This window comes from Argiope bruennichi, chromosome 5 (genome assembly GCF_947563725.1).
Source record: "Argiope bruennichi chromosome 5, qqArgBrue1.1, whole genome shotgun sequence".
NCBI classification, from domain to species: Eukaryota; Metazoa; Arthropoda; class Arachnida; order Araneae; family Araneidae; genus Argiope; species Argiope bruennichi.
Window position 1 is genome coordinate 31913495 of NC_079155.1, and position 25841 is coordinate 31939335.

At 26.6% G+C, this 25841-nt stretch overlaps 1 protein-coding gene across 4 annotated transcripts; it reads left to right on the forward strand.

Moving 5' to 3' along the window:
* The first annotated feature begins 1748 nt into the window (after positions 1-1748).
* LOC129969482 (protein CASC3-like) lies at positions 1749-25673 on the forward strand. 4 transcript variants are annotated; one of them, XM_056084071.1, is made up of 14 exons: positions 1749-2046; positions 6744-6857; positions 7044-7151; positions 7259-7330; positions 8379-8576; positions 9489-9640; positions 10887-11051; positions 11991-12226; positions 13309-13779; positions 15457-15639; positions 17640-17780; positions 19864-20063; positions 23727-23867; positions 25382-25673. In XM_056084071.1, exons 1-14 carry the CDS (start codon positions 1918-1920, stop codon positions 25523-25525), a joined length of 2454 nt encoding a protein of 817 aa, XP_055940046.1. In that variant the 5' UTR covers positions 1749-1917; the 3' UTR covers positions 25526-25673. The 4 variants fall into 4 exon arrangements, with proteins under 4 accessions (XP_055940046.1, XP_055940048.1, XP_055940047.1 ...); XM_056084073.1 differs by lacking the exon at positions 17640-17780; XM_056084072.1 differs by lacking the exon at positions 6744-6857.
* The last annotated feature ends 168 nt before the right edge of the window (positions 25674-25841 follow it).

Genomic DNA, 25841 nt, shown 5'->3' on the forward strand with positions numbered 1-25841 from the left:
AATGGCATCTCATTTCTTTTTGTAGATAGTCCTTTTCTTATTTTTGTATATAGTCTTCCTCTTTTTCTTTTCCAGTACTACTTCTTGAGCTTCAGCTACAGTTTTTCTCAAAGCCCACTCCCTGTCTCTATTGGGTTTTTCTCGTAAGCTTTGATGTTACAATTTTTGACAAGTCTGAACGGTAAATGTTTCTTAGTCTGTTGTATTCACAAATTGAGGATTCCTGCGCTTTAATTCTTCCAAAGTCGACATTTCTTCGATGTAAGCCGTCCAGACTTAATATTCTTCTACCATATATATTATAACTTGTATATATATTTATATTACATATTTTGTAATATATATATTTATATTACAAGTTATATTTATATTCCTCTGCCAGATTGATTCTCTGAAAGTCACCCATTGCGTTTGCAACTTCAAATTGAATTATTTCCAATTAGATATTGTTACAAACCTGTCATTTTGCTTCGCAGAGTGAATAGTGTCATCATAAGAAAGACCGATTTACTGTAATCTGTATTGGATGCTGTCGGATGCCGAACCAGTGATCCCAGAACTTGGTGGCGACCATTTGGCGACTTGGCGACGAATTTGCCGACAAAATGGACAATGCTCGAAACTTCGAAAAATTTATCGACCTGTCCATTATTACACGCATATTTTAGTTTTTCCTTGATTTATACACTAAACACTAATTGTATTCTAAATTTGAAGCTTCTATGTCTGCTAGAAGTGCCTTAGAGTTTTGATGATCGGTCAGTCAGTCAGTCAGTGACAAAATTCACAAACTTTGACTAGTTATAATTCTTAAACTACTGGTTCAAATTTAATGAAATTTGAAATATACCCTACTTGTATAACGCCTGCTTGGTTACTGAAAATTCAGGCTTCTAGTTTAATCCACAACGAAGTTATAGGAGGTAGAAAATGGCCTGAACTGCTTCGAGAAAAGGATGGTACTGCCGTGCCTCTTGTTTTTGCTCGACTTGGAGGGGGCACTGCCGTGCCCCCCAGATTCCTTTGAACAAGTTGATTAATAAAATTTAATAATAATTCACAGTTGACAGTTTTTTTCACAATTGACAAATAAGCAATAACGAGATTATATGTCCCTTAATAGAATAAAGATTTTTTTTTGTCTGTGATTAAGTTTTTATATAATTTTATCAAAAAAAAAAATCTCAACTCTTAAAGCATACGGAGAATTTCGAAATGTAAATTATGCTCGAAAAATCATGTTTTACGACGTAGTTAACACTCTGTTGGCTATCCCTTCTCGAAAATTTCACACCACAAAAATAGTGGGGAAACATTATTGACCTCAACGAATTTATTATGTTTCAACCCCACGCACTAAGTAAATTTTCCACAAATTGAGTCTCGAACGCTCGATTTTTTTGTCTAAAAGTCAAAAGGACGCTTTTTGAACATGAATACTAGTTTGTAACACTTTTGCTCAATTTTAACTCAAAAGATCAAAGATCACATCTCAAGATGGCGACATTTGTCCGATACTAGATATTTTGCTGTCTCGGTGTCCTTTTAAGTCGTCCTAGAGCTAACTGAATTCAAACTGCGATTCTGATTAAAACAGAAATTTTGTCTTATTTTAGTATAAAAGCCCTGATTCTATTTTATTATTAATCTTTTTTTTTTGTTTCGTTATTTCTTTATTTTCTCTCCCATAAATGGAGACAAGGAGGGAGGGGGATAAGAATAATTCTTTTGAGGAAAAGAATCTGGCAGGAACTGTTTTCATTGCCGAAATATTACATGCGATCTCATCAGGATAAACCAACATAAAACATTTGCAGTTAACGTGCGATGAATTAACATTGTTTAAATTATTTAAAATCGCATTAGCTTGTTTATATTGTTAGTTTTATTCTTTTTTTATCATTGTTTATTTATTCAATGGAAGACAGACATCGAAGAAGGCGAGTTAAGTCTGATGACGACTCGGAAAGATCTTTTTCAGAAAGTGATGTTGAAGGCGACGATGCAAATGAAGCTGAAAATAGCCCCTTGGAAACACCCGAAAAGGTAAGGACTTTCATCGCTTTAATAAGTTGAATCAAATATTTTATTTTATCATAAGATGTTTTCTGTGTTACTGTTGATGGCTTCGTTCTAACATTGGAAATATCAAACTGAAAAAATGATCAGTGACTAGAAATTCAGAAATACTGATTCTGTAAATTTATTAATGGATCCTTATTTTTAAAACCTGAATAATATTCCTAAGTTTTTCTCCCCGATCCTTTAATAATTCATTCATCGTAATAATAATGCGATAAGATTCACAAATTAATTTTGTATCATGTCCATGTGTCTTTAAACACCTTTGTATGTACTAACACTTTTTATAATAAACTAACAGAGTAACTTCTTTTCGATTTTTAGTTGATTTTGTTTTAAAAATATGGAGGGTAACCTTGGAATTGTGAAGTTTTTTTAAAAAAATTATGAATAACTGCTGTCGCTAACCACATGATAAAAATGGCTTGTCAGTAATTTGTTAGTTAGTCGGCAATCTATATAATTTGTTCATTGAATAAATTTGTGTTCATTTACTTTGAATATGCAATAGAATATTGTGAAAAATATCTTAAAATCAAAATTTAAATAAATTAATATCGGTTATGTATTTTTTTATATTTGAATGTCATACACATCAGAATTATTATTATATTTTGTTGAATAGATATAATATATATTCCTCTTGTTATACTGACAAAAATAATTTCACAGTAAAATCATAAATATTTGCTCTAAAAATATGCATGACAAAGCCTTAAGTCTTAAATTTCATAAAAAGTCAAAAATTGAAATTAGTCATGTTTCAAAATTTGGAGTTTTGGACAAGACAGATGTCTCAGCTGGTGATTTTTACATGAATACCAATTATATCTTGTTTACCATATTAGAAATCAAAACTCAACATTTAGGAGTCTTGTCCTGATTATTCTAATTATTTGTTATTTTGTCTTGTCATATTTGATTAAGTATTGTAAATCTTTTTAATAACTTGTTGCATTCATTCAGGTTGCAAGTTATCTTGAATATTAAATTTGATATTCAATTAGTTAAGTATTTGAATTTTAATTATTAGCATTAATCTTTTTTTTTCATACATTTCTAAGTGATTAATAAATTCTCTATTAACTATGCTTAAAAATTATTTAAAGTCATAAGAATATTTATTTTACTTTTTAAGGTTACAAATTTTAATTTTAGCTTTATCTGAATAAATTCATACTGAAAAAATAAAGGGGAATGTTGGCTGTAAATTTGACGTTTTTTATTGTATAATTTAAACTTTGAAAATGAATGGACTTTTTTAATTTTTTAAAAAATATTTTTAAAAATTTCACCTTATTTGCCATTTTAGTGTTCTAATTGCCACTGTTATGGGGTTCAATAGTATTTTTAAATTTTATAATGGGGAACAATGCAATGCAAAACTTCAAACATGAAGACATAAAAAATTAAAATTAATTATACAAATCAAATTTGTTAGATTATTTATTTTTAATTAACTATTTCAGAATCACTTTGAAGGGTTTTGACAAATATAAAATAATAAAAACTAACCTCGTAATGTTTTTAAAAAAACTTATCTTGATCCAAGTGGAGCATTATTCGTAAAAAAAAAAAAAAAGAGGGGAAGGGAAATGAGGATATTCTGTTATATTTTGATATTAGTTATTATTTCAAATAAAATTTATAAACTGCACAAAAGGCTTACAATTTGGAGCATTTTACACAATTTAATGATTGAAATATTGATGCATGCTGTCTAATTGCTTTTAGTTTGTAATCAGTTTAGGATAAAGAATTTTCTGATTTAATTCAAAACTTATGTAAATATTATAAGCTTTTGAAACTTTTCATCCAAGAATTGGTGAATAAATTATAACAGCAGTTGAAAACAGTGATATGCCCTCCTTTACATGCAATCTTCTGCTATATTATTTGTTTTATTTTGATTTTGTAGTCTCTGACTGTCTTGTTTTTCAGTAAATAAATCAAAAGGCTACTATGTTAATGATTATATGGATTGTACTTTAGAAGTTTCAATATTAATTTTATTTTTTGTATCGATTGCATATTATTTAAGAAGACTAATTGTTGATTTTATTTGTTTTCTTTAATTACAACTTCTTTACTTACGCCTTTATAACACATTTTTATTCTTACTACAGTAAACAGCCTAATATCTCCGGTCAGCCCATTTAATGATTTTAATTTAAAAATTCGTTTTCTTTTATTGTAGTTATAAAAAAATGCTTTATTTCAATCATAAGTTCTTTTCAAAAAGTTCCATTTGTAATAGTAATTTTTGTGTGGATGAAATATTTTATTTCTTATTAAAAGTCCAAAAAAATATTGTATTTTACTTTCAGAAGAATTAAGTTATCTATTTGAAATAATAAGATGATAGATTTCATTTTTTTTTAATTCATAGGAATTTTTAAATTGATTTTTCAACTGTTTTATGATACTGAAATCAGATAGTGGCGAAGTTTATCCTACCCAAGTTTATTTTATTAGTTATCCAGGCAAAATATATATAGACAAAGATACTATATAGATAAAAAGAAACTATTTTTATATATATATATTTCTATTTAATCTTTTATAATCAGTTCTATTCTGTTTTTGGTACTTTAAATGTTGTTGATTGTTTCTATATACATGGTTTGAATCAAGATTGACCAAATCGATCCAAACTGTCATTGCCTTATGTTTAATATTAATGATTAATTTTTAAAATGTTCTAGAAGTGTTTTTTTTTTTAATGTAAAACATGCTTAAAATGTTACTTAAATGTAGAAATTTACTATTTATTTTAATCTTATTCATTAAAAAAACCATAATTTACAATTATAAATTTCACAAAAGTATTATGAGCAACAAACAAAAGAAAAATATTATGAGCAACATGTAGTGTATTGCATCTCTCAATTAAACTTTTATAATTGGAGGAAGGGAAAAACAATTGCCTCTACATCAAATAGGAAATAATATTTTGTGATTTTAAAGTTATGGGTATTGTCAAATTATTATTTCAAATGAAAAAACTGCAAGAGTATATGTCTCATTTCTTTTTTTATTTGACAAAATACTTGGCAGAATTTAAACTATCATTATCAAAAAGATGAAGAATAATTTTTGAAGGATTATTCTTTGGAAATCATTGGTAGAAAGTGGTTGAAATGACTAAAATTAGTCTTTATTAATAAATAATAATAATAATAAACCAGGAAAGAAATGGCTCCCTAGTACATGCTTTCAACATTCAAGATACGCATGTTCCAAATTTGATAGCTCTAAGTTCAAGAATAATTCTGAAGATTGCCAACAGGTGGATAGTCTTTAATATTCATTAATATTTGATTAGAGAAAACAAAAAGGAAATTTTCTATTAAACAAAAAGCAGGTAGCATAAAGAAATTTAAAATTTTTATCCTATTATTAAAAAAAAAAAAGAAGCTTTTTAGTTATAGCTTAAGGGCTCATTTTCATTTCATTATTATTAATTAAAAATAATAATTATAGTATAGAGCCAATTTGCTTTGGGTTATTAATTCATACTTATCTCGTGTATAATTTCTTTTAATATCATGTAAATAGTTTTTTAATCCATTTTTGTAACGATATATTAGTTTCACCATAAAGGACAGTGTTTATTAAACATTTAAGTTAAAAGAGAAATTAAAACATTAAAAATATTTTGATGTTTTAATGAATAAGCCTAAAACATCATGAAGGCATACGTTATCCAAATTATTTTATTGCATGTTTCCAAACTAGCAAAAACTTTCATCTGTAGGCATCTGAAAATGAAAATTATATATCGACTTAATATATTTTAAAAATTAGTATTAACAATAATATATTTTTTTCCTTCATAAAAATTTTATCCAATAGTTATTTTACAAATCTTTATTTAATAAACTACATGACCTAATACACATTTGCAAATTGTACTCTAAAAAGGGGGAATTACATTTTTTGTGACTGCTAAATTATATTTTTGATTTTTTTTCAACACCACATGTTTAATATCAGTTGACATATGAAAGATTTAAAACAAAAAAATATTATCTTCTATTTTTCAAAATGTAACATCAATAAATTCTCTTTGCTGTTTTGTATGTTCACTTTCCAACTAATAAAAGACTGAATCATTTAGTATGGTGAAAATTTTGCTCTATTTACTGATTTCCAATTATTTATAATAATAATCCAAATAACATTTTCTGCAGAACTGCATTTAAAATATCAGTTAATCTTATTGTTTGAATTTCTCCAAGAAAATCATTTCTATGATTTTAATCTCTCTCTGTTTTTAGTATTCTCTTTAAATATTGAGCTTGTGGATTATTTTGTCCTCTTTCATTATTTGCAGAACTATTTATTGTTCTGATTTTATATATTTGTATTCACTTATATGACCATGTAATGAATTCAGATTACTATCTGGAATTTAATTTTGTTCTACACTTTTGTGCTTTATTGCTTCTCAATATTCATGCATTTTGCCATGAATTGAAGCACTGCTTATAAAATTTTAAAAATCAGTCCTGAATGGCAATTTTTGAGGACATTTTTGTACGTAATTTATTCAGTTTTTGGTTGCAAAAGTTCTTATTGCAGTTGTATTGCAATTGAGATGCAAAAGTAGTAGAATATTTTGTAATTCATTGTAATTTAAAGTCAACGTTTTCTTGTAGTATAGCAGAAGGAGACGATGTAATATTTCTACTGATGAGTCTGATGATTTTATGATTTCTGATCAAGATTCTGAACCAGCTGATGTTTCAAAAACAATTATTAATAATGTGGTGGTATGTAAAATGTGAAAAGAATCATCTTTTAATATATATTTTCTACTAATTTTTTTAGTAATTTTATTTGCAAAATTTCACAAATTGCAGCAATGCTGTTGGTAAGATTTTGCAAATGAGGCACTAACCCATTATGGATTCTCAATGATTTACTTAATTTAAATAAAAGTTAAAATTTTCATGCAGTCTGTTAGACGGAGAAGACGCAAAATAGCTACTGATGAGTCAGATGAACTTTCATTTTCTGATCAAGATTCTGAAGATGATGCAAAATTAATTTTAAATAGAAAAGGGGTATGTAGAAAATAGCAAAGGAATTTCATCTTATACTGGTAATATTTAAAATAAAATTTTTACTAATAATACTTTGCAATATTGACTTTGTCGATTTTTCTTTTTAGAACACTTTAGTAAAAGTGGCTGAAGATTCTGAATATGAAAGTACAGAAGAGGAGAAGGCAGCTAATGAAACAGTAAGAATATTTCCATATTTAAATTGGCATCAAAATATTGTATGATAAATTTTTCTTCATTTTTTTTCATTAAAAAAGTTCAGTCTTTTTTAAAACTTTGAATAAATATGGTAAAGAATTTAGTTTGACAGCACCAGAAAGACTACCAAGTATTATTGCAGCAATTATGAAGTTCTGAATATGATCCTAATGTATATAAAATAATTCGTTTTATCAGAATTTTGTTTTAAATGCTAGCACTCAATATTCTTTATTATAAAACTTCTTAAAAACTGTAGTCATTTAACTTCATATAACTATTTCTTAGCTTTATGATGCATTGAAACTTATATGATTTCATCAATTGTTCAGTTGCTCTTAGCTTTGTTCGTAATGAGTTTTATTGAATTATCCTTAATATGAATAAGAAATTTTCATGTATGATAGTTTTAAATTTAGAGTGATTCTAATTCTTCAATAAAAAAATTAGGGTACTTAATTTAAAATTTGTTCTTGTATAATAAATTATAATTAATGTATATGTAAATAATGCATATTGCATTATTTACATTTATGTATCTCCTGAATATGAAGGATATCTGATCATCTATTGTGTGTAGGGAGAATTTTGAATAAGTAGAGATTATTTTTTAATGATGTTTTTGGAAGTTATTCAGAATTTTAATTAATTTTTTAAACCTTCTAAAAAGAAAAGATCATCATAACATATTTTTTTCTCACATTGGAAAATATTCTTACTCAGAATTTGGCAATTCTAGGTTCAATAATAGGTTTTGTAAATCTTAAAAAGGTGTGCATTTTATTTTTTTAATTTTTAATTTTCTTTTTAATTTTATTCATTTATTATTTATTGTATATTTTTATACAAGTATCTTGTTGAAATAATTCTTTTCCTTCAATTTTTAATAAATTATTCATTTGATTTTTTTTTTGTCATTCTGAACAAATCTGATTAGTATATTTAATGATTCTTTATTTGATGGATTTTATGTTGAAGTATGGTGTTACAACATAAAGACCTAAAGCTAACAATTTTTTTTTGCTACAGAATAAGGAACCAAAAGATCAAGAGTCTTTGTCTGAAATAGTAGATGAGGAAGGGGGCGAAGAAGGCATTGCAGAGTCTGAAGATGTTGAAGGAGATTTTCTCTCGGGTGATGCCAATGATGATGCCTCGGAAGAAGAAGAGGAGGAAGAGGAAGAAGGAGAATATGTTGAGGAAGAACGACAACAAGGAGATGGAGAGGTAATTAATGTTTTGGTTCAATTTTTATAAAGGCATTTAATATAACTTGACATATTTTTGTTTCATTTTCAGTTAATAGATAGTAAATTTTTTAAATGATTACTTTCATTTTTTGATATTGTATGAAGTTTTGTTTTCTTATGATAATAAATCTAAATTGTTAATTAGATAGAAGTTTATAATAAAAGAATTTTTCTTGTGTGTATGTATATTTATATATAATTTAACAGTGCTTGGCAAAAAAAAAGGAACTTTTGGAATTTTAACTTTAATTTATTTCCTCCTGGGAGGCATAATTTGTACAAATAAAAAGCAATAAGAGATGTATCAGTCTTGATTATGATGCATGAGCATAAAAGACAGAAGCTGTTCCCTCTGGTAATTTTATTTTGAGATTTTGATAAGGATTTCTTTTACATATGTTGACTTAGGAAAGAGAATCTTAGGTATCTTTAAAAGAATGTTGTAAGCATTAGCGATTTTTATCTCTTGTGGTGATTGTGTGATCTTATCACAATGTGGGTGATTCGAGTGTGTGGAAATTAGATCAGAAAATAAGAGAACATTTTAGGATAAAGTTAATATGGGCTAAATTAAGATAGAAAATTAATTAGGTTTTAAATTAGATTAAGTATATATATATATAATATTATTTTCATTGCTGGAAGCTTCTCAATAAAATAATAAATAATTAAAAAAAATTTAATTAAATTGATTTCAAAATTTATGGAAATTGTATTATAACATTCATGGATAGTGAATATTTTTTAATTCCCTTACTATAGTACATGCTAGACTATTTTATATATATAATTAATAGGTATTTAAGTAAATAGTATAAGCTTAGATTATGGACCATTGATTATGTATTGATGCACAATTGCAAATTCCCGATTTGTTTTTCTGCTTCAGGAATGTTCACCCTCTAATACTGCCACTGAAAAAGAATTGGATTACGATGAAGATAGAAGAAATCCCCAATACATACCTAAAAAGGGTATGTTTTATGAACATGATGATCGAAACAATGAGGATATAAAAGAAAAAGAGCCAGAACCAGTTAGGTGAGAAAAATATTTATCATTTTTATTTAAATTGTTTTATTTTTGAATTATATAACTTTGTCATTATTTATGATTCAAAAAAGTATTGTATCTACTAAAGGGGGGGAGGGAGTACTAAAAGCGTGATAGTATTATTTGCAATCAGACAAGAGTAATGTGCATTTTTTTGATTAAATATACATTTTTCTTTTTAAAATAATTTTAATGCTTTTACTTATCATAAACTTCATTTATACAATTTTTTAGTACTTATTGATAATTACAGATCCTGTGAAGAATTTACCAAAAAATGATAATAAAGCCATTGCTAGCTGAAATTGCTTGCAATTGCTGACAAATAAAAACTAATGTTATCATTTTGGCATTCTATGAGAATTAAGGCTTTTCTTAATTTGAAAATCAGCAAATAAACTTTAGAGTGGGACATAAATATCAATAAGTATCAATTTTTTTTATCATAATTAGATAAATGTTTCCACAGTGATTTAAACATTTAGTTTGATTATTAATGAGAGGCTAAGGAAGTAGCATAAACTATGTGAAATCAGGGATTCTGGTCAACAGGTTATTTCAATGAATGAGATATATTCTGTACTTATGTGTATGTATACAAATAGCATTAATTAAAAATGCCTTTCAAAAGTAGGCTGAAATGAAATACTTTCACTTTATGCAACACTGTCTACTAAAATTTCCTTGGCATACTCTATGTTACCAGTAACTTCTGATGTCTATTTTTTTACTTCTATTGAATTACATTTTGAAAAAAAAAAAAAAATGTAGGTTTATCAGACTGTTTGCATGAAATTGCACCATTGTAAATGTTAAATACTGTACTCACTGTGCTGATAAATAGGGATCTTCAAATATATGGCCCTGATTATGCTGATTAATTTGAATAAATAAATAATAATAAAAGAATTTTAATTTTTTAAAAGGCAATGTCATTGAATAAACTACTCCTTACTTTATGCTACTATCTATATTTCATTAAATTCAATTGATATTTTGTTAATGATCAATTATATTATTTTGCAGTGTATTTTAAATAATGGTACTTACAAAATTTACTTGCCACTCTTTTTAATTAATTTAATTTCTCTTGATAAATAATGCATTAAAAATTGTTTTCTTCTGATATTTGCCTTTTGTCTCATTAATTATATCTATTTCTTTGAAATAATAATTTCATCAACCTTGCTCATGTCAAATTATTATAAATTCTAAAATATTCTAATATATTCAGAGATCGAAAAAAGAAATTGTGGTTAGATGAAGGTAAATGGGGACATGACCGTTTCCGAGAGGAAGAACAGCATCCTAAATCTAGAACTGAATTGATTGAAACCTATGGTTATGACATACGTAATGAAGATGGGCCTCCTCGTGCAAGGAGGAGACGTCGATATGGGTGAGTTTAGTATTAAAAATATACCTCCGGTTAAAAATAACAGATGCTGATTTATGTAATTAATATTGTGTATATTACAATTGCCTTTTACTTGTTTCTTCTATAACCATCCCCCTGTAGTACTGTAAATGATTGATAATTATTGAATAATAATTATTTCGCAGTGCAAATATTAAATCTTGGCTGTTAGATTTGTAGAATTGTATCTTATTGCTGATCATTGGTGCTTGCACAAAAGTGAAAGTTGAATAGGCAAAAACAAATATCAGTATCAGTGACTTGACATTTCAAGAGAAATTGATACAAAATTTTAAAAATTGCAAAGCACTGACTTGTATATTTCTACATCTGATTTCTTGAGTAACAAGATCCTACCATTTGCAGTTAAAACCTTTTTATACTCATAATTTTTTATGAGATCTTTTCAGAATTTATATTAACATGAAAATTAATCATATTGTATGGTCTAAAATGAAAATGGATTTTCAAGAATTATATTTTCTGTGGAATACAAGCAAAAAATAAATGCTATTTTTTTTTTCCTTATTATTAAAAGTTCTGTTTTTCATTTAGGTTTTCAAAACAGATAAATCTAATTTCCTTAGAAATCTGTGGTAAAACTATAATTGGTTTAAAAAATTATCTTTTAACAAATTAGACTTTTTAATGAACTTCCAATATTATTTATTAAGAGTATAATTATTTGTATGACATATGCTAAGAAAATTTGAAAATTGCATAATATTTTCCGTTTATCCTAGTTTTTGTGATGCTTATTTTTTCAAAGGATTAATTTAGTTAGTTTAGTCTACATAAATATTATTTATATTGTGTTTTTCTCCTAATATTTTTAACACTATAAGTTTACTGTATTAATTAATTTTATATCATATTCATGTTCTTATTTGTTAATTTTGCTATGGTTTATTACTAATTTAGACGAGGTCCTACTAAATATGATCGAAACTGGGAAGATGTCACTGCATATGGCCGAGAAAAATTCAGAGGTTCTCCTCGAGGAAATTCAAGGGGACGAAGAGCATCCGGGCGTTTCAGAGGTGGCCCTGGCTTTCGTGGTCGAGGCCGTAGAGATTCGAATGCCAACAGTCCAAGAGAAAATGAAGCTGAAGATCTTTCTGCAAATGAAGAAGTGCCTACCAAGCAGGAATCTGAAGGTAGTGTTATATGCATATTAAATCCCTGTGATACATTATTTTTCAGCCCTTTGATTTTCATTAGAGCAGATTTTTGACTGATTGAACTACAAGGTCATTGGTTTTGTTATATATAAATTGTTATTAATTTATAAAAATAAATTTTAATTCTTAATTTATATTCAAGGTTTAGAATCAGTGGATCCAAATTTTTTTAAATAGGCATAGTACTTTTAGAAACTAATTTTTTTAATTGTTCTTCTAAAATTTGGAAACTTTCGCAGTATTTCTTTTATATAAAATAATAAAAACATGTCTACGTAGTCGGTATACCCCGCAAGTGCATTTTTAAATGCTGTCATTATATTTTTCCAAAGTATTCCTTGTAAAGGCAAGTAAAGATTCAGATACTTAGAAATTATATTGCATTCTGGGATGAATATTTTTTTAAAAAAATTATTAGCATTTTACCATTTGATGCAATTAGGTAGGTAGTAAATGGGTAAATTTACCATTAGGTAGTAAATGAATAATAGTCAATAAAGTTACTAAAAATAAAATTTGCATTTATATTATTTAATTCTATGGATATAAATATTGCTTGCATCTGTTTTTTCTTCCCCTAATTTGAATACTTATATAATGATATGAAGTCTTGCAAACTTACATGTTACAACATTAGCATTATTATTTATTTAATGTTTTTATTATCAACAGTTATAATCATTAAGGAATTTTTGGACTGAATGTAAATGTTCAATTTTGTATCAAAATTTTCAAATATTTGATTAAATCTTTGAAATTTACATTGTTTTAAATGTATTTAATAGCTAAAATGGCTTTTAAATTATTTAAAATAAAATGATATTTATAACTTATGATATTATGTGGTGCATTATGGTGCTTAAGTGATAGCTAATTGTTGTGAAAATCAAAAGTTTTATAGCTAAATATGTTTATAATTATACTTTTTTTCATGTGCAATTATATATTTTCTGATTGTACGTTTTATATGATTGCTTATAAGTAATGTAATGTTGTACTATATAGTAAATACTGTTGAATTAATATAACAGACTTCTTTACCTTTTATATTTTTCTAGATGCTGAAGTTAATAATGCTCCAGTTATCAACAGCAATGAATTTCCTGCTCTACCTAGTAAAGAAGCTTCTGAAACACCTGAAGAAACTGTTCCACAACAAAATTATTTCAACAAAAATTCTTCCAATATTTCTGAAGCAAAATCTGTGAGAACATTAACATTTGAAAACTCCAACTATAGTAATAGGAATTCTGTAGAGAGAGAAAATACGCCTAGGCGGGGAAAGACGCCTCCTTTTAGTGCGAATCATGAAAGGGGCAGTAGGAAACCTACTCCCCGTGTTGGTAGAGGATCTGGGAGAGGAGAACATAGTAATCGGCGAGGAAGAGGAGGTATGCGTCACATATCGCCTCGTTTTATGGAAAATAAAATGAATAACTTAAATGTGGACATGGAACAATTATCTCTGGAAAATAATGATACTTCCAACAATGTGAATCCTGAACCTGCTCAACCAAGTGAGAGCAATGGTAAGTTTTTCAAGGCTTTAAAAACTGTCTGAATTTTTAAAATCAGTTTCAAATTAAAAATTATTGAGTTGTGATTTCTACGTTTATGCAAAAAGAACAATTGAAATTAATAATTTTGGAACTATGTGGTAGCTGTTAGTTTTTACTCGCTTAAAAATTTTCAGTCAATTTATGCAAAAAAAAAAAAAGATTAATTTTTAAAAATGCATTTTAAATCTGCAGAAGTATTTATTATCTAAAAAGCATTTAATATTTGAATCATATTAGTAATTTATACTGATTTAATTATGTTTTGCTAAATATTAAATTTTTTTATAATTATGTGTATTAAATATTTTCAAAGGAAATATTAATCAGCTAATAATTTTTAAGAATAGCAGATTTTAAGAATACAGTTCATGGAATATTTTCATAATAAATTATCTAAAAGATAAATTATAAATTAAAGTCAAGTTTGTTATGGCACCAAGTAAAGGGGGGGGATGCTGGGAATTTAAAAAATTTCAATAAAACAGGAAAAATGCAAAGAAATTTGAAATTTTCCTTAAAAACGAGAAAATTGCAAGGAATTTTAAATTTCTTAGTTTTTTTTTAATGTCAATCTTTATAAACATTGCATAAATGAATTATTGTTGCTGTAATGTTAAAAACAAAATACCTTCAGGACTGTTAAATCATGGAAACTCAACGTTTTTCTTCTTCGTTGATCGGTCCAATTTCCAAGACTGAGAAAAAATGCAACTATTGGAATAGTGACTATAAGCTGCATGAATACTAGTGGAGCTACTGTAATTGAAAAGAGAGAGAGAGCTAGATTTCTTAATAAAGGGTTTTGTATTTGTGAAGAATACTACAAAAAAATATGTGAACACATGTCCAAAAATTTTCCTTTTTTAAAAGCTGCATCTTGTTTAAATCCACATTTAATAAAAAAAAATATTGCAATGTTAAGTAAATGGTTGATTTACTTCAACTTCTTTTTAAAAAAATGAATATAAAAAAACAGTTTGATTCATTTGATGAAAAAAAAAAAATCATGTAGATGATTTCTATTCTAATGTTTTGAGGTGCAAAGGATTTTCTGATTTTTTGGGAAGTTATAAAAAATAAATCATTTATTATCACATGGCAGCAAAATGCAGTTATAGAAAGTTGATGTAGTATTAACAAGGATATGCTTGTTGAAAATTTGAAAAATGATTTGTTGATTAGTCTGAGAACCAGAGATTTTATGGATGTATCTCTGTCAGTTGTATGTTGTTCTGTATCTATTGCTTCAGTTTGAAAAATTAGTCCATTTGAAGTGTTATAAACCTTAGGGGAGCAAAAAAAACTCAGAAAAAAGAAAGAATTCAACAAATACAAATCAGTTTTGTATATTAAATTATTGCAAAAGAGGGGGGGGGGGACTAATGACTAAATAATCTGCAGAAATAGCTTAGTTATATAAATAAGTGGACAAACAATTTAAAGTTTGCTTTGTAACTTTTTTTTGTTTAGTAATTTTTAAATTGTTTGTTATCATGATGGCTAATATAGCTAGATATCATAATTCTGTTATAACTAGCACATGAATATTGTCTGTGTGTTTTCTCTTATACTGCATATATGTTTTGCTGTAAATATTATTGTGCTTTAAGTTAGTAAAATCTGTTAATATTTCTGTATGTGTCTCAGGTGTTTTACCTTCAACTGTAAACAGTAGTGAAGTTTCAAATATGGCTCTCAAAGGTGCTGGAGATTCATCTGGACGTCCAAAGCGCTATTCATCATTAAGGCAACGTAGCCTTCCAGAAACCACCACATACCAAACACCTCCACCAACGGTACCACCACCCCATCCATCATATTATGAAACGGGTTTGTATTTTTTACCTTTTTAAATAATAATAATAGCAAGTGTATAAGACATGTTTGTGCCTAATTTTTTTTTTCTATGCATGCATCTGACGTATATTTCAGATATTTCCATCAGAATGATTACATATAAATGCAGTTTCATATTACTTAATTTTGATATTCTTTATTGAAGATTTCATATAAATTCTTTAAAGCTACATATAAAGAAAGAAGAAAAAAACTTCTTAATAAAGATAACTATTTCACACATAAGCATGTGTTTTATGTTTGAGATTTTTAATTTGTAAAATCCGTTCAGTCTGAAAGAGATTTAAATATCTTTGATGCTTTCTACATAATAAAAAAAAAAAATAATCTAAAAATATTTTATTGATAAAATATTTGATAGATAACAGTATATTAATTTCGATCAAGAAAATGCAGGAAAATGCAATATTTTTAATAATAAGGTCATTGAATCGGAATTTACTACTTAATCTCGAAATAAAAACGAAATTTATAAATTTCTAAGAATTGGAAGTTGATTTAGGGACTTGATATTTTTGATATAGAATTAACTTCTTGTAGTTTCATTATTTCAGATTAATTTTAATTTGAATATTTGTTATTTTATGAGTATTATTTCTTTTTTAGACTTCTTGGCTTATCTCTAATAATGGAATTTTCAGATTTGAACACATTCTTATATATATATTTATATATAATGTTTTTTGTGAGTTCTATATCTTCTTTGAACATTCTGAACATATACATTTGATATTTTTGGTATTATTTAAATTGGTTAACATCCACTTGCAATACCATTCCCAGAAAATAAATATCCTTGAACATTATAATAATTTCAATAGATAAATCATTCTTAAATAGCTTTTATGAATTGTCCTTTTGATTGTGAGCATATTAGAATCCAAATATTTCTTAATTTTTCTCTTAGACAAAAAAAAAAAAAAAAAAAAAATTCTTATGATTTGCATGTTTTTACTTTATTTATTTGCAATATATTTACATATATGTTAGATACAAATTGAATGTTCTAAGCTTCTTCCCTCCTTTCTTGTTATCAAGTGCCTGTCTTTAATGCATATAAATTTCAACATTTTTGTTCTAGCATGTTTGTGTTTTCTGCTTTTTTATGTTGATTATGTGATTAGTTCTTAAAAATTGTCAGCTTTAAATGCATTTCACTTCCTTAATAGCAATTTGACATTTCATATCTACAATTCCTTTGGCTCTTCAATGCTTAAATTATTATCTGAAAGCTTGGAAGTGTCAGAATCTCTCGTCATGCAAATTGTATATATATATATAAATAAAAAAAAGCCTACCTAAGGCCATCTTATCTCAGTACTTAATTCAGTGCTTGCTGGCTGATTTTGGCATGTGCATGGGAAAGGTAATTAGAAATTTCTGTTCAACCCTGCTACTCGAACCCTGTTATCTTGCAGGTACTTGGCCCCTTGTTTCAGTGCTTCGTAGAAGTGCAAGCTATTGTAAGCATTTTCTTCATAAGTAACTCATTTTTTTGTCCTAATTTGAAAAGACTGATATATTTTAACATTATAAAATAAATTCTAGAAAATTCAACCAATTTTCATAAAGAAAATTAAATTTTTAATCCAAAATCTTGGTCCTTATATCAGAGCATGTGGAACATTTGTATTTTGAATAAAAATGCACATGATCTCAGCTGGTATATTTAATATTGTCTTGTAATTCCTTCTTCTTAAGAGACATTTACATTTACAAAAATATTATTGTAATTTTGTAATTAACTAGTTAATGAAAAATAAAGTATTAACTATTGTTGTAGCATTTTCCTATTTGTAATGTATTTAATATTTTTAAATAAATGTCTTTTTTAATATGATTTTTTAAAAATATGCAATGTGTACTTTAAATAAACTGTTTAAAATTTGTTTTTACATTATTCAACTGTCTGTTGTTAAATTATTCACAAATAAATAGAAATACCCCATATTTATATATATCATTTTTTGTAGGATACCAAACTACTTTATATGCCCCTACAGAAACGTGTGTTCCTACTCCCAGTACACAAAGTCAAACCGTTACAACCACCCCGATCATGAATCCTTCAGCATATCAAACCTTTACTCCTCCTCCTTATACTGACAACTATGGTGCGTATCTGGGATTTTGTATTGTGCTATATTGTGTTAATCTTTTGTGTGTGTGTGTGTGTTATTCTCTGTGTTATCTTTGCTTGTGTAAATTACTTTGCAGTATATGTTCCATCTTGTTTTAAAGAAGTGAATCATGCCTATTACAGTTTGAATAATTTGTGATGAATTATTGCTACAACTTACTCGAAGACATTTAAAAAAAATGAGGCATTTAAAAAGTTTGCCAAATGTTGATAATGTTTATCCTAAAAAAATCTCGCACTATTATAATTGAGTGAATTTTAAAATTAAAGTAAAAAGGAATATTGATTTTTATGCCAGAAGTTCTCAAATGTTAAGATTTATCAGGTAGAAAACATTTCGAGGCTACTATATCTAGTTTCAAAATGAGCATATTGCCTAGTAAATTTAATGTCATCCTATTTTTCTTAAAGAATTCATATTTATTGCCACCATCAACCTACTTTTGATGTATCTAGTTCCATCATTTAAGAATTTGGGTTGAATTTTAAATTAATTTATATCCTCCAAAACCTGATTAGTTGTAGTACATTAAAGATGAAATATTTTTTGGTGCAGTTTCTATTCTCTTTGGAATATTGATGTTTTGAAAACTTTTTCATATTTAAAAATAAATATTTATTAAATATTGGTGATGTCAGAAATATTTATATAATATTAAATTATTTGTTAAGTAATAATTTGATGTAATTTTTTCTTCAATAGGTAAGTGGTATAAAAATGTAAACATTCTAATTCTGTTTAATATTTTTAAGGTTTTTTTAACTATTGATTTATTTATTTTGATGTACTGATTATTATATGATACCTGTGATAATAAATATATGTATGTATACCCATTGGTTAAAAAAGATTAAGATACCAATAATATTCTTTATTTTGGAAAAAAAATTAAAATTGTACAAATCTTTCCTCATCCTAAAATCCTACCATTTGATCTATTTTAATTTTCATATATGAATTTCAAATTTAGTTTTCAAAGTTTTGTATTTTTTGCTAGAAAAATATTTTATTATTCTCAAAGAAAAATATTAATTAAGTGCTGTTCTTAGTGTATTTTTGAAAAATCGTACTTTTTAATAGGGGGAATCATTATCAAAATATGCATTAGGAGGATATCATTTTTGCAAAACATCCTGGAAAGAAATTTAATGTTGTATTTTTTAAGAAAATTACTATTGCATTTTTAATAGTAAATGCAATTGCAAAATCTAGCAGTTAGCTGAATTTTGGAAAGAGAGGCAAACTTCAGTGCTGGTTCATTATATTAAAGTAGTTTACTTGCTTGTGTTTTTATTATAAAGTGCCAATGCAAAATTTTTTTATAATCCTGTCTTTTCTTCGACATTCTATAAAAAAAGAAGAAGAAAGGGATTGATGGATTTCATTTTAGATTTGTTATTCGATATTTGTTTTTCCAAGTGTCTTTTCAACTTCTTTCTTTCAGGAAATTTTATTTTCAAAGAAACCGAACAAAACTAAAAGATACATAAGTCTAAAACGGAGTGTATTTATCATGTTTTAATAGAGAATTCTCTGTTTTGATGATAAAATAATCATGAAATATTTAGCAATATTGGTGCTTTTAAGTATATGTCTTATTCTTTTATGAATTTTGAACTAAACTTTTTTGATGTTGAAATTAATTGCCTGTTCTTGCTTTTGTAAGTATAGCAAATATTTCTTTTTTTCATATGGAAGATAAAAAAACATTTTTTTTTATTGTAAATATTTTGCAATTAAGCTTAAAATTATTAAAATTTACCAATTCAATGTCAAAATATGTAGTTATCTCTTAAATTATGGACTTCTTATTTTAAAAGACTTCTTATTTTGTTGGAATCTTTACTTTCTCAAATTACTACATTATTAAAATAATTGATATTTGATGGGCTGATATATTTTCTTTACTAATAAGGAATCAATTGTAGCTTCGTTATTTTAATGGTATTTTCTAATCCCAGTCCTTATTCCCTAATCATTCAAATGATGATAGTTAGATAGAAACAATATTTTTTCTTGATTTACATTTTTTAATGCTTTTTTTTTTCTATTGAAGGTCTTCGAATGCCTGTGACTCCTCCTCCTCGATTGTTCCCTCAAGTGAGCGTGCCCGCCCCTCAACCCCTTCTACCTCCACCTCCATGTATTACACCTGCTGCAAATATAATGAGCTTTGCTCCAGCGCCACCTCCTGCCAGTTACCATCAATTTGCATACCAGCAGTATGCACCAGCACCGCCTCCACCACCACCAGCAGTAAGTAAAATTATATGTTTTAATATTTTTCTGATTTAATAATTACATTAAAATTAATTGCAGCTTGTCGATTAGGACATCAGTAATCTACAAAAACATTTTTTGAAGTACTGACCCTTATCCCCCATGCACATACAAACTGCTTTTTAACTCTTCTTAAATTCACTGTTACATGTCAAGTTTTTTTAATGGATTTAAATTAGCAACTGTTAATGTTTGTTGAATTTAGATATATTAATAATCTAAAATTATACATTGCAGTTCAAATTAACTGCATCTATTACAAATGGTCATAATTTCATTATAAACTATAAGGAAGAAAAGTTTGAAATCTATAGAGGAGGAAATAAACTTCTGTTTGTTATTGCAATCACTGCCATATGAAATATTCTCTATGCTTACTTTCACTTCATTAATTGGTGCATGCAAAAAAGGTACTCAGATAGAATCTGTGACTTACTCCAATGAAAGCAAGACATACGGATTAATTTCAGAATTAAATAACTACATGTATGTTGTTAAATATTTAGCAGTGGCTGCAAACTTGCTTCACTGTGTCTAGTGTGAAGTTAACTATTGCATGGATGTTGCCCATGTGACAAAGAAAAATCACATATGGGAAATACAACTTGCTTTTGTATTTTATTTGTTTCTTCTTTCCTATTTGTATTTATGAAAATATTGTGGTCATTAATAATTTTGACACAGCTTGGCCAGTATTGGCCCTTGCGCCATAAAAAAACAATCAAATCATTAATAATTAATGCAATTATATTAAATAATCTTGTATTTAAATGAGTTTTTCAATAACATTGCTTTATAAACATATGTAAGTTGTATCTTTCACAATTAATATTTTTGTGTGGAGCTGACGAAACAATTTCCAGATCTGGTTATTCTACATTCCAAAAGAAATCTTAATAATGCTTTGTAATTACTGAAGTGATAAATCTAATTAATATTTAATCTTTGTCCTTCTAAAATAATAGCAAATAAACCTGTTTTTTATTTCCTTTTTGATGACATGTTCTGTGAAACTTGCAGCTTTGTACATCATTTATTCAATATTTCTAGCCATCCCAGCCATAAGTTTGAATGCAATTTTAAGCTACAATAAAGGGGTCTACAAGTGTCTTTTTATTTACTTTAATGTTTGGAGTGATGTCACATTCAGACTGATATTACAGGATCTGATTAACTATTTTTTCTTTGTATGTGATGACGAAGCTTTGTAAGGATAAATCTGGAAACATTGCAGAATAAAGCAAATAGGTTTTTCACGTGCTGTCAATTCTCAGATATGGAAATCCTCCATGTTTTTGTGCAAGCACCAGGAAGCGTTGATTTCACCAAAATAGAGGTAAAAAGAAAAATGAAGGAGATGTTACATTTAACAGTAAGATGAACACAGACTGCTCTTGGAATTAGTAAATACAATGACCTTGGATAATCTGAAAAAATACTGTAAAATCATACAAATTTAGAACAATTTTTAGTAACAGCAAGGTTTTAAATATAGAATTTTGACTTAATAAACTGTAGATTTTGTATTTAAGATTTGTTAATTCATATTTTTTAATAAAATACTTTTTTCAAAACAGGGTGTAACTTAAACAAAAGGTCTCCTTTTTCTTTAACATAAAAGTTGTAAATAGTTTATCTGATAATGCTATAATCAGATTCTTCAACAGATGTTTTTTCAAAAATACCTTTTTTCTCACTTTTTTAAGCGAAGCAAAATTTGTTTACCTCCTGCTTCACAGCAAATCTTTTTAATGGTATAAACAAAAATTCCAGCAATTTGACTGGAATATTTTGTAGAATGTGTGACCAGACTTATATAGTCTCCATTTTCTGTTTCTTGATCATAATATTATATAACATTATATAAAATATTTTTAGCACACTTTGAACTTGGTACTAGCCATACGAGTAATAAAATACAAGTTTGATATTAAAATAAAATAGTACATTCCAAAATGATAACTGATACTAGGGCTCAGATGGGATATAAATTAAAATTAGAGCTTCACTAATACTTCCTGAGAATTGCATTCATCTGACTACACAGTACTTCTTAACAGAATACAATAATCTAGAAATACTAGTCTCAGGATCCTGAAACAAACTGTAATTGCAGATTTATGTTGCAGTTTCAGTCTTCGACCATCATTTTAACTTTACAATTTTTCTGCATAATTTTATAAAATAGAAATTCTTGTTTGATATTTCTCATTCAGTGAATTCAGTTTCTGAATAAATATATGCTATGTATATATACATTTTATTCAGCATAAATTTTGATTCTAGTCAGAGATGCCAAGAATTTTTACCAAAGCTGACAAATTTATTTTCATCCTCAGAAATATCTTCTCTGAGTCTTGATTAAAAAACATTTTATTTAAATGTTAACTTTTATCAAAAGTAAAGTATTCTTATTAATGTTTTCATACTCAAGATTATACAATTTAACTAACAATACTTCTCCATAAAAGTCCATGTTTTCTAAAAGATATTAAAATTTTCTCAATATAAAACACATTCTGATTTGATTTGAATCAAACTTATTGGTACCTTGAATTTACTATCTTTCTACTTTGTTTATCTGTGATGAATATAATGTATTACATATTTTCTGTTATTTAATCTGTGCTATTTTACTCCTCTCTGTGTGTAAAAATTAATTCTGATACTTTTAGATAATCTACATGGAAATTACTGTTTTTTATAACTGGAAGAATACTTAAATAAATTAGGGTTTTTTCTCTTATTTTTAAAATAAACCCAGTTGTTTAGATTGTCTTTCTCATCTACAGTTCAGTATGAGTGACCAGCCGTCTGGGGAAACCTGGAATCATCTTGGAATACCGGGAGATCGGAAAAAGTCAGGGAAATTTATTACAAAACGAAATTTTTTTTATATAAATCGGTAATTTTTATTGAACATGATAATTCACTGGTATTTTTTCATAAGTAGAATGAAACATCATTCACAACTAATGATAATCAAATTTGTTCTAATAGTCTATGAAAGAGAAAGAGTAACCACTATATCTAATTTATTGCATATTATGTATAAATATATAATATTTTTTGCCTAAAAGTGTTTTTTTTTTTTTTTAATCAGATGGATGTTATTGCTATTATTTTCGTAAAACATTTTTTTAAAAAATATTATGAACATAGATTACTAAATTCTTCATATGAATGGGTGCTATGGACAAAATGAAATTGACGTTATTGCTAATATTTTCTTTTAACATTTTTTTAAAAATTTTGTGTTTGTTTAAAATTTACCATACATTCAACAAAAATGCTCAATAACTTTAAAATAATATTAAACATGAGAAATGAATTTCTTTCATACATTATAAAATGCATGTCTCTTGTAATTTTTCAAAAAGAGGAGGGCAACTTTTTTCTTATAAGGTTTGATATATATGAAACTGTGAAATTTGAAATTTATACCTCTAAAACATGTTTCTTTTTATACAGCTCAGAAAAAAATTGATAAGGACAAATTTTCTATTTTTTTTCTCTATTTTAAAGGGAAAAGTCAGGGAAATTCAAACAGCAGAAATGCTGGCTATCCTATTTATTTTCTTTGCATTAAATGCTGTTTTTTTTTTTTTTTTTTTTAATTAATCACTGTTTTTTTTTTAGGCTCCTCCCAGTGATATATATACAGCTCCTCCTGCAGGAATAACGTATTATTATCCTCAAAATCAGCCACCAACAGTAAGGCCAACTGTTCAGAAACGACCTAAAGCAGCTATTCCTATACTACCGCCTCCTGAAAGAGAAGTAAGTTATTCGTTTATAAATATATAGATATTTTAGTGAAATGTCTACATGGTTCCATCTTCAGTGTAGATATTTTTATTCTTCTTATTTCTTGAGGACAGAAAATATATACTTGTTAATCAATTTTCTGCTATTATTGGAAATATGAAGGAAATTTGCAAAACATGTAAATTATTTAAAACATTATTTAAACATTAAATTACTAATTTATTATTTTTGATTAAAATTTTTTATTTATATTATATAATATTTGAGTATAGAGTAATTTAAAATATTTTATTTATTTATTGGGGAAAAATGATATAAAAAATCTTACATCTCTATAAGATCAATTGTTTAACTAGGAGTTACAAGATTTGGCACAAATATATTTTGAAGGATTAGAAATACTGCAATATTTTCTAAAATTGTTTTCACTGTATTTTGGAATTTAACAAATTTTTTTTATATCAGTTTAATTATCATAAAAATTTTCTCTTAATTTTAACATTTTTAAATACATATATATATGTATTTGGTGTTGCAGTTGTGCAATGAAATTCATACCATTTTCATTAGTTCATCACATTTTTTTTTTTTTTCTATTATGAAAAATTAAGGGGTGTAAATTCTTTTATTTCATATTCCTTGATTTGGCATTATGAATTATTTCTGTTTTTTTTTTTTTTTTTTTTCTCCCTACAATCTATAAACTAAGCCCACTAAAATATTGAGTAAACTAAGAAATAAATCCAGTGCACTAAATACTTATATTTCTTATTCTTTAAATTTTTGTATCAACGTTTTTTTCAATATAGCTAACATGCTGTTAAACATGCTCTTGCAAAGTATATCAAGTGAATTGTGCTAATTTATTATTGGAATCAAGAATGCATGAGAATTAAGAGAATAAAATTGTTGTGTACTATTACACTGTAACTTTACACTATTACAGTGATAAGATAATGTACTATTGGATGTTATATGATGCAAGCAGTTGTAATTTTGACATGTGATTTGACACCACTTGGAAAGTTCATGCGCACCAAAAATAGATGTAAAGCTACTGAATTAACGTTGCTGCTCAAACTTCTTTTTCATTTTGAAATTCCAGCTTATTTTGCTGAAAGAAATATAAATACTTAATTATGCATAAGAGATACTGAAATTAAAAACAAGTAAACCGGCTTATTACCAAAGGTAACAAATAATAATAAAAAGATTGAATCTCATAGTTGGAACACCTATTCTAACAGATAATTCAAATTTGATATATTAAGTATTCTTTTAAAAAAGAGTTGTGTATAGAAACAACAAATAATATATTTATTTTTTTAAGTTGTTCTGTATAAACGATTTCCTAACTGATATAAAAACCTTGTCTTCATAATTTTCAAAATTATGAATTGCACGAATACTTTTGTTCTTATTAAATTCTCTTATTTTAAAATTTACTATTACTTTGTAGAAATTCATTGATGAATTCAATTTTCTTTTTGAGTCATATTCTTATGATATATTTTTATTATTTACAGACAAAGAGAAATGACAAGAAAGATTCCAATCAATCTAATAATAGGAATTTTTCTGAAAATTCAAATGACCCTGCAGGTGTAGATGTATCATTAAGAACTGAAGCATCATCACAGTTACAACCTGCAGTTGGAGTGGAAAGTTAATCTTGTATTATATATTTAAATTAGCTGATATTGTTCACTTGACTTAACTAAAAAGAAGCATTAGCATTCATTGAGCAAATGCTGTTTTTCCACATTGCCACAATAGTTTATTAGACTCGATTTTTGAATAAATGGTTTTTTAATTGTTTGTTTTGATTTTTTTACTGAAAAGATTTCTAAAATTTAATGTATTTATGTATTTTTCTATCTGTTTTTGCAAAACTGGTAGAATAAAGGTGGGAGATAACTTATTCACAGAATTTGCAAATTTTGAAATTCTAGAATTTTTTAAATAGTTCTTATGTATCAGTCATTT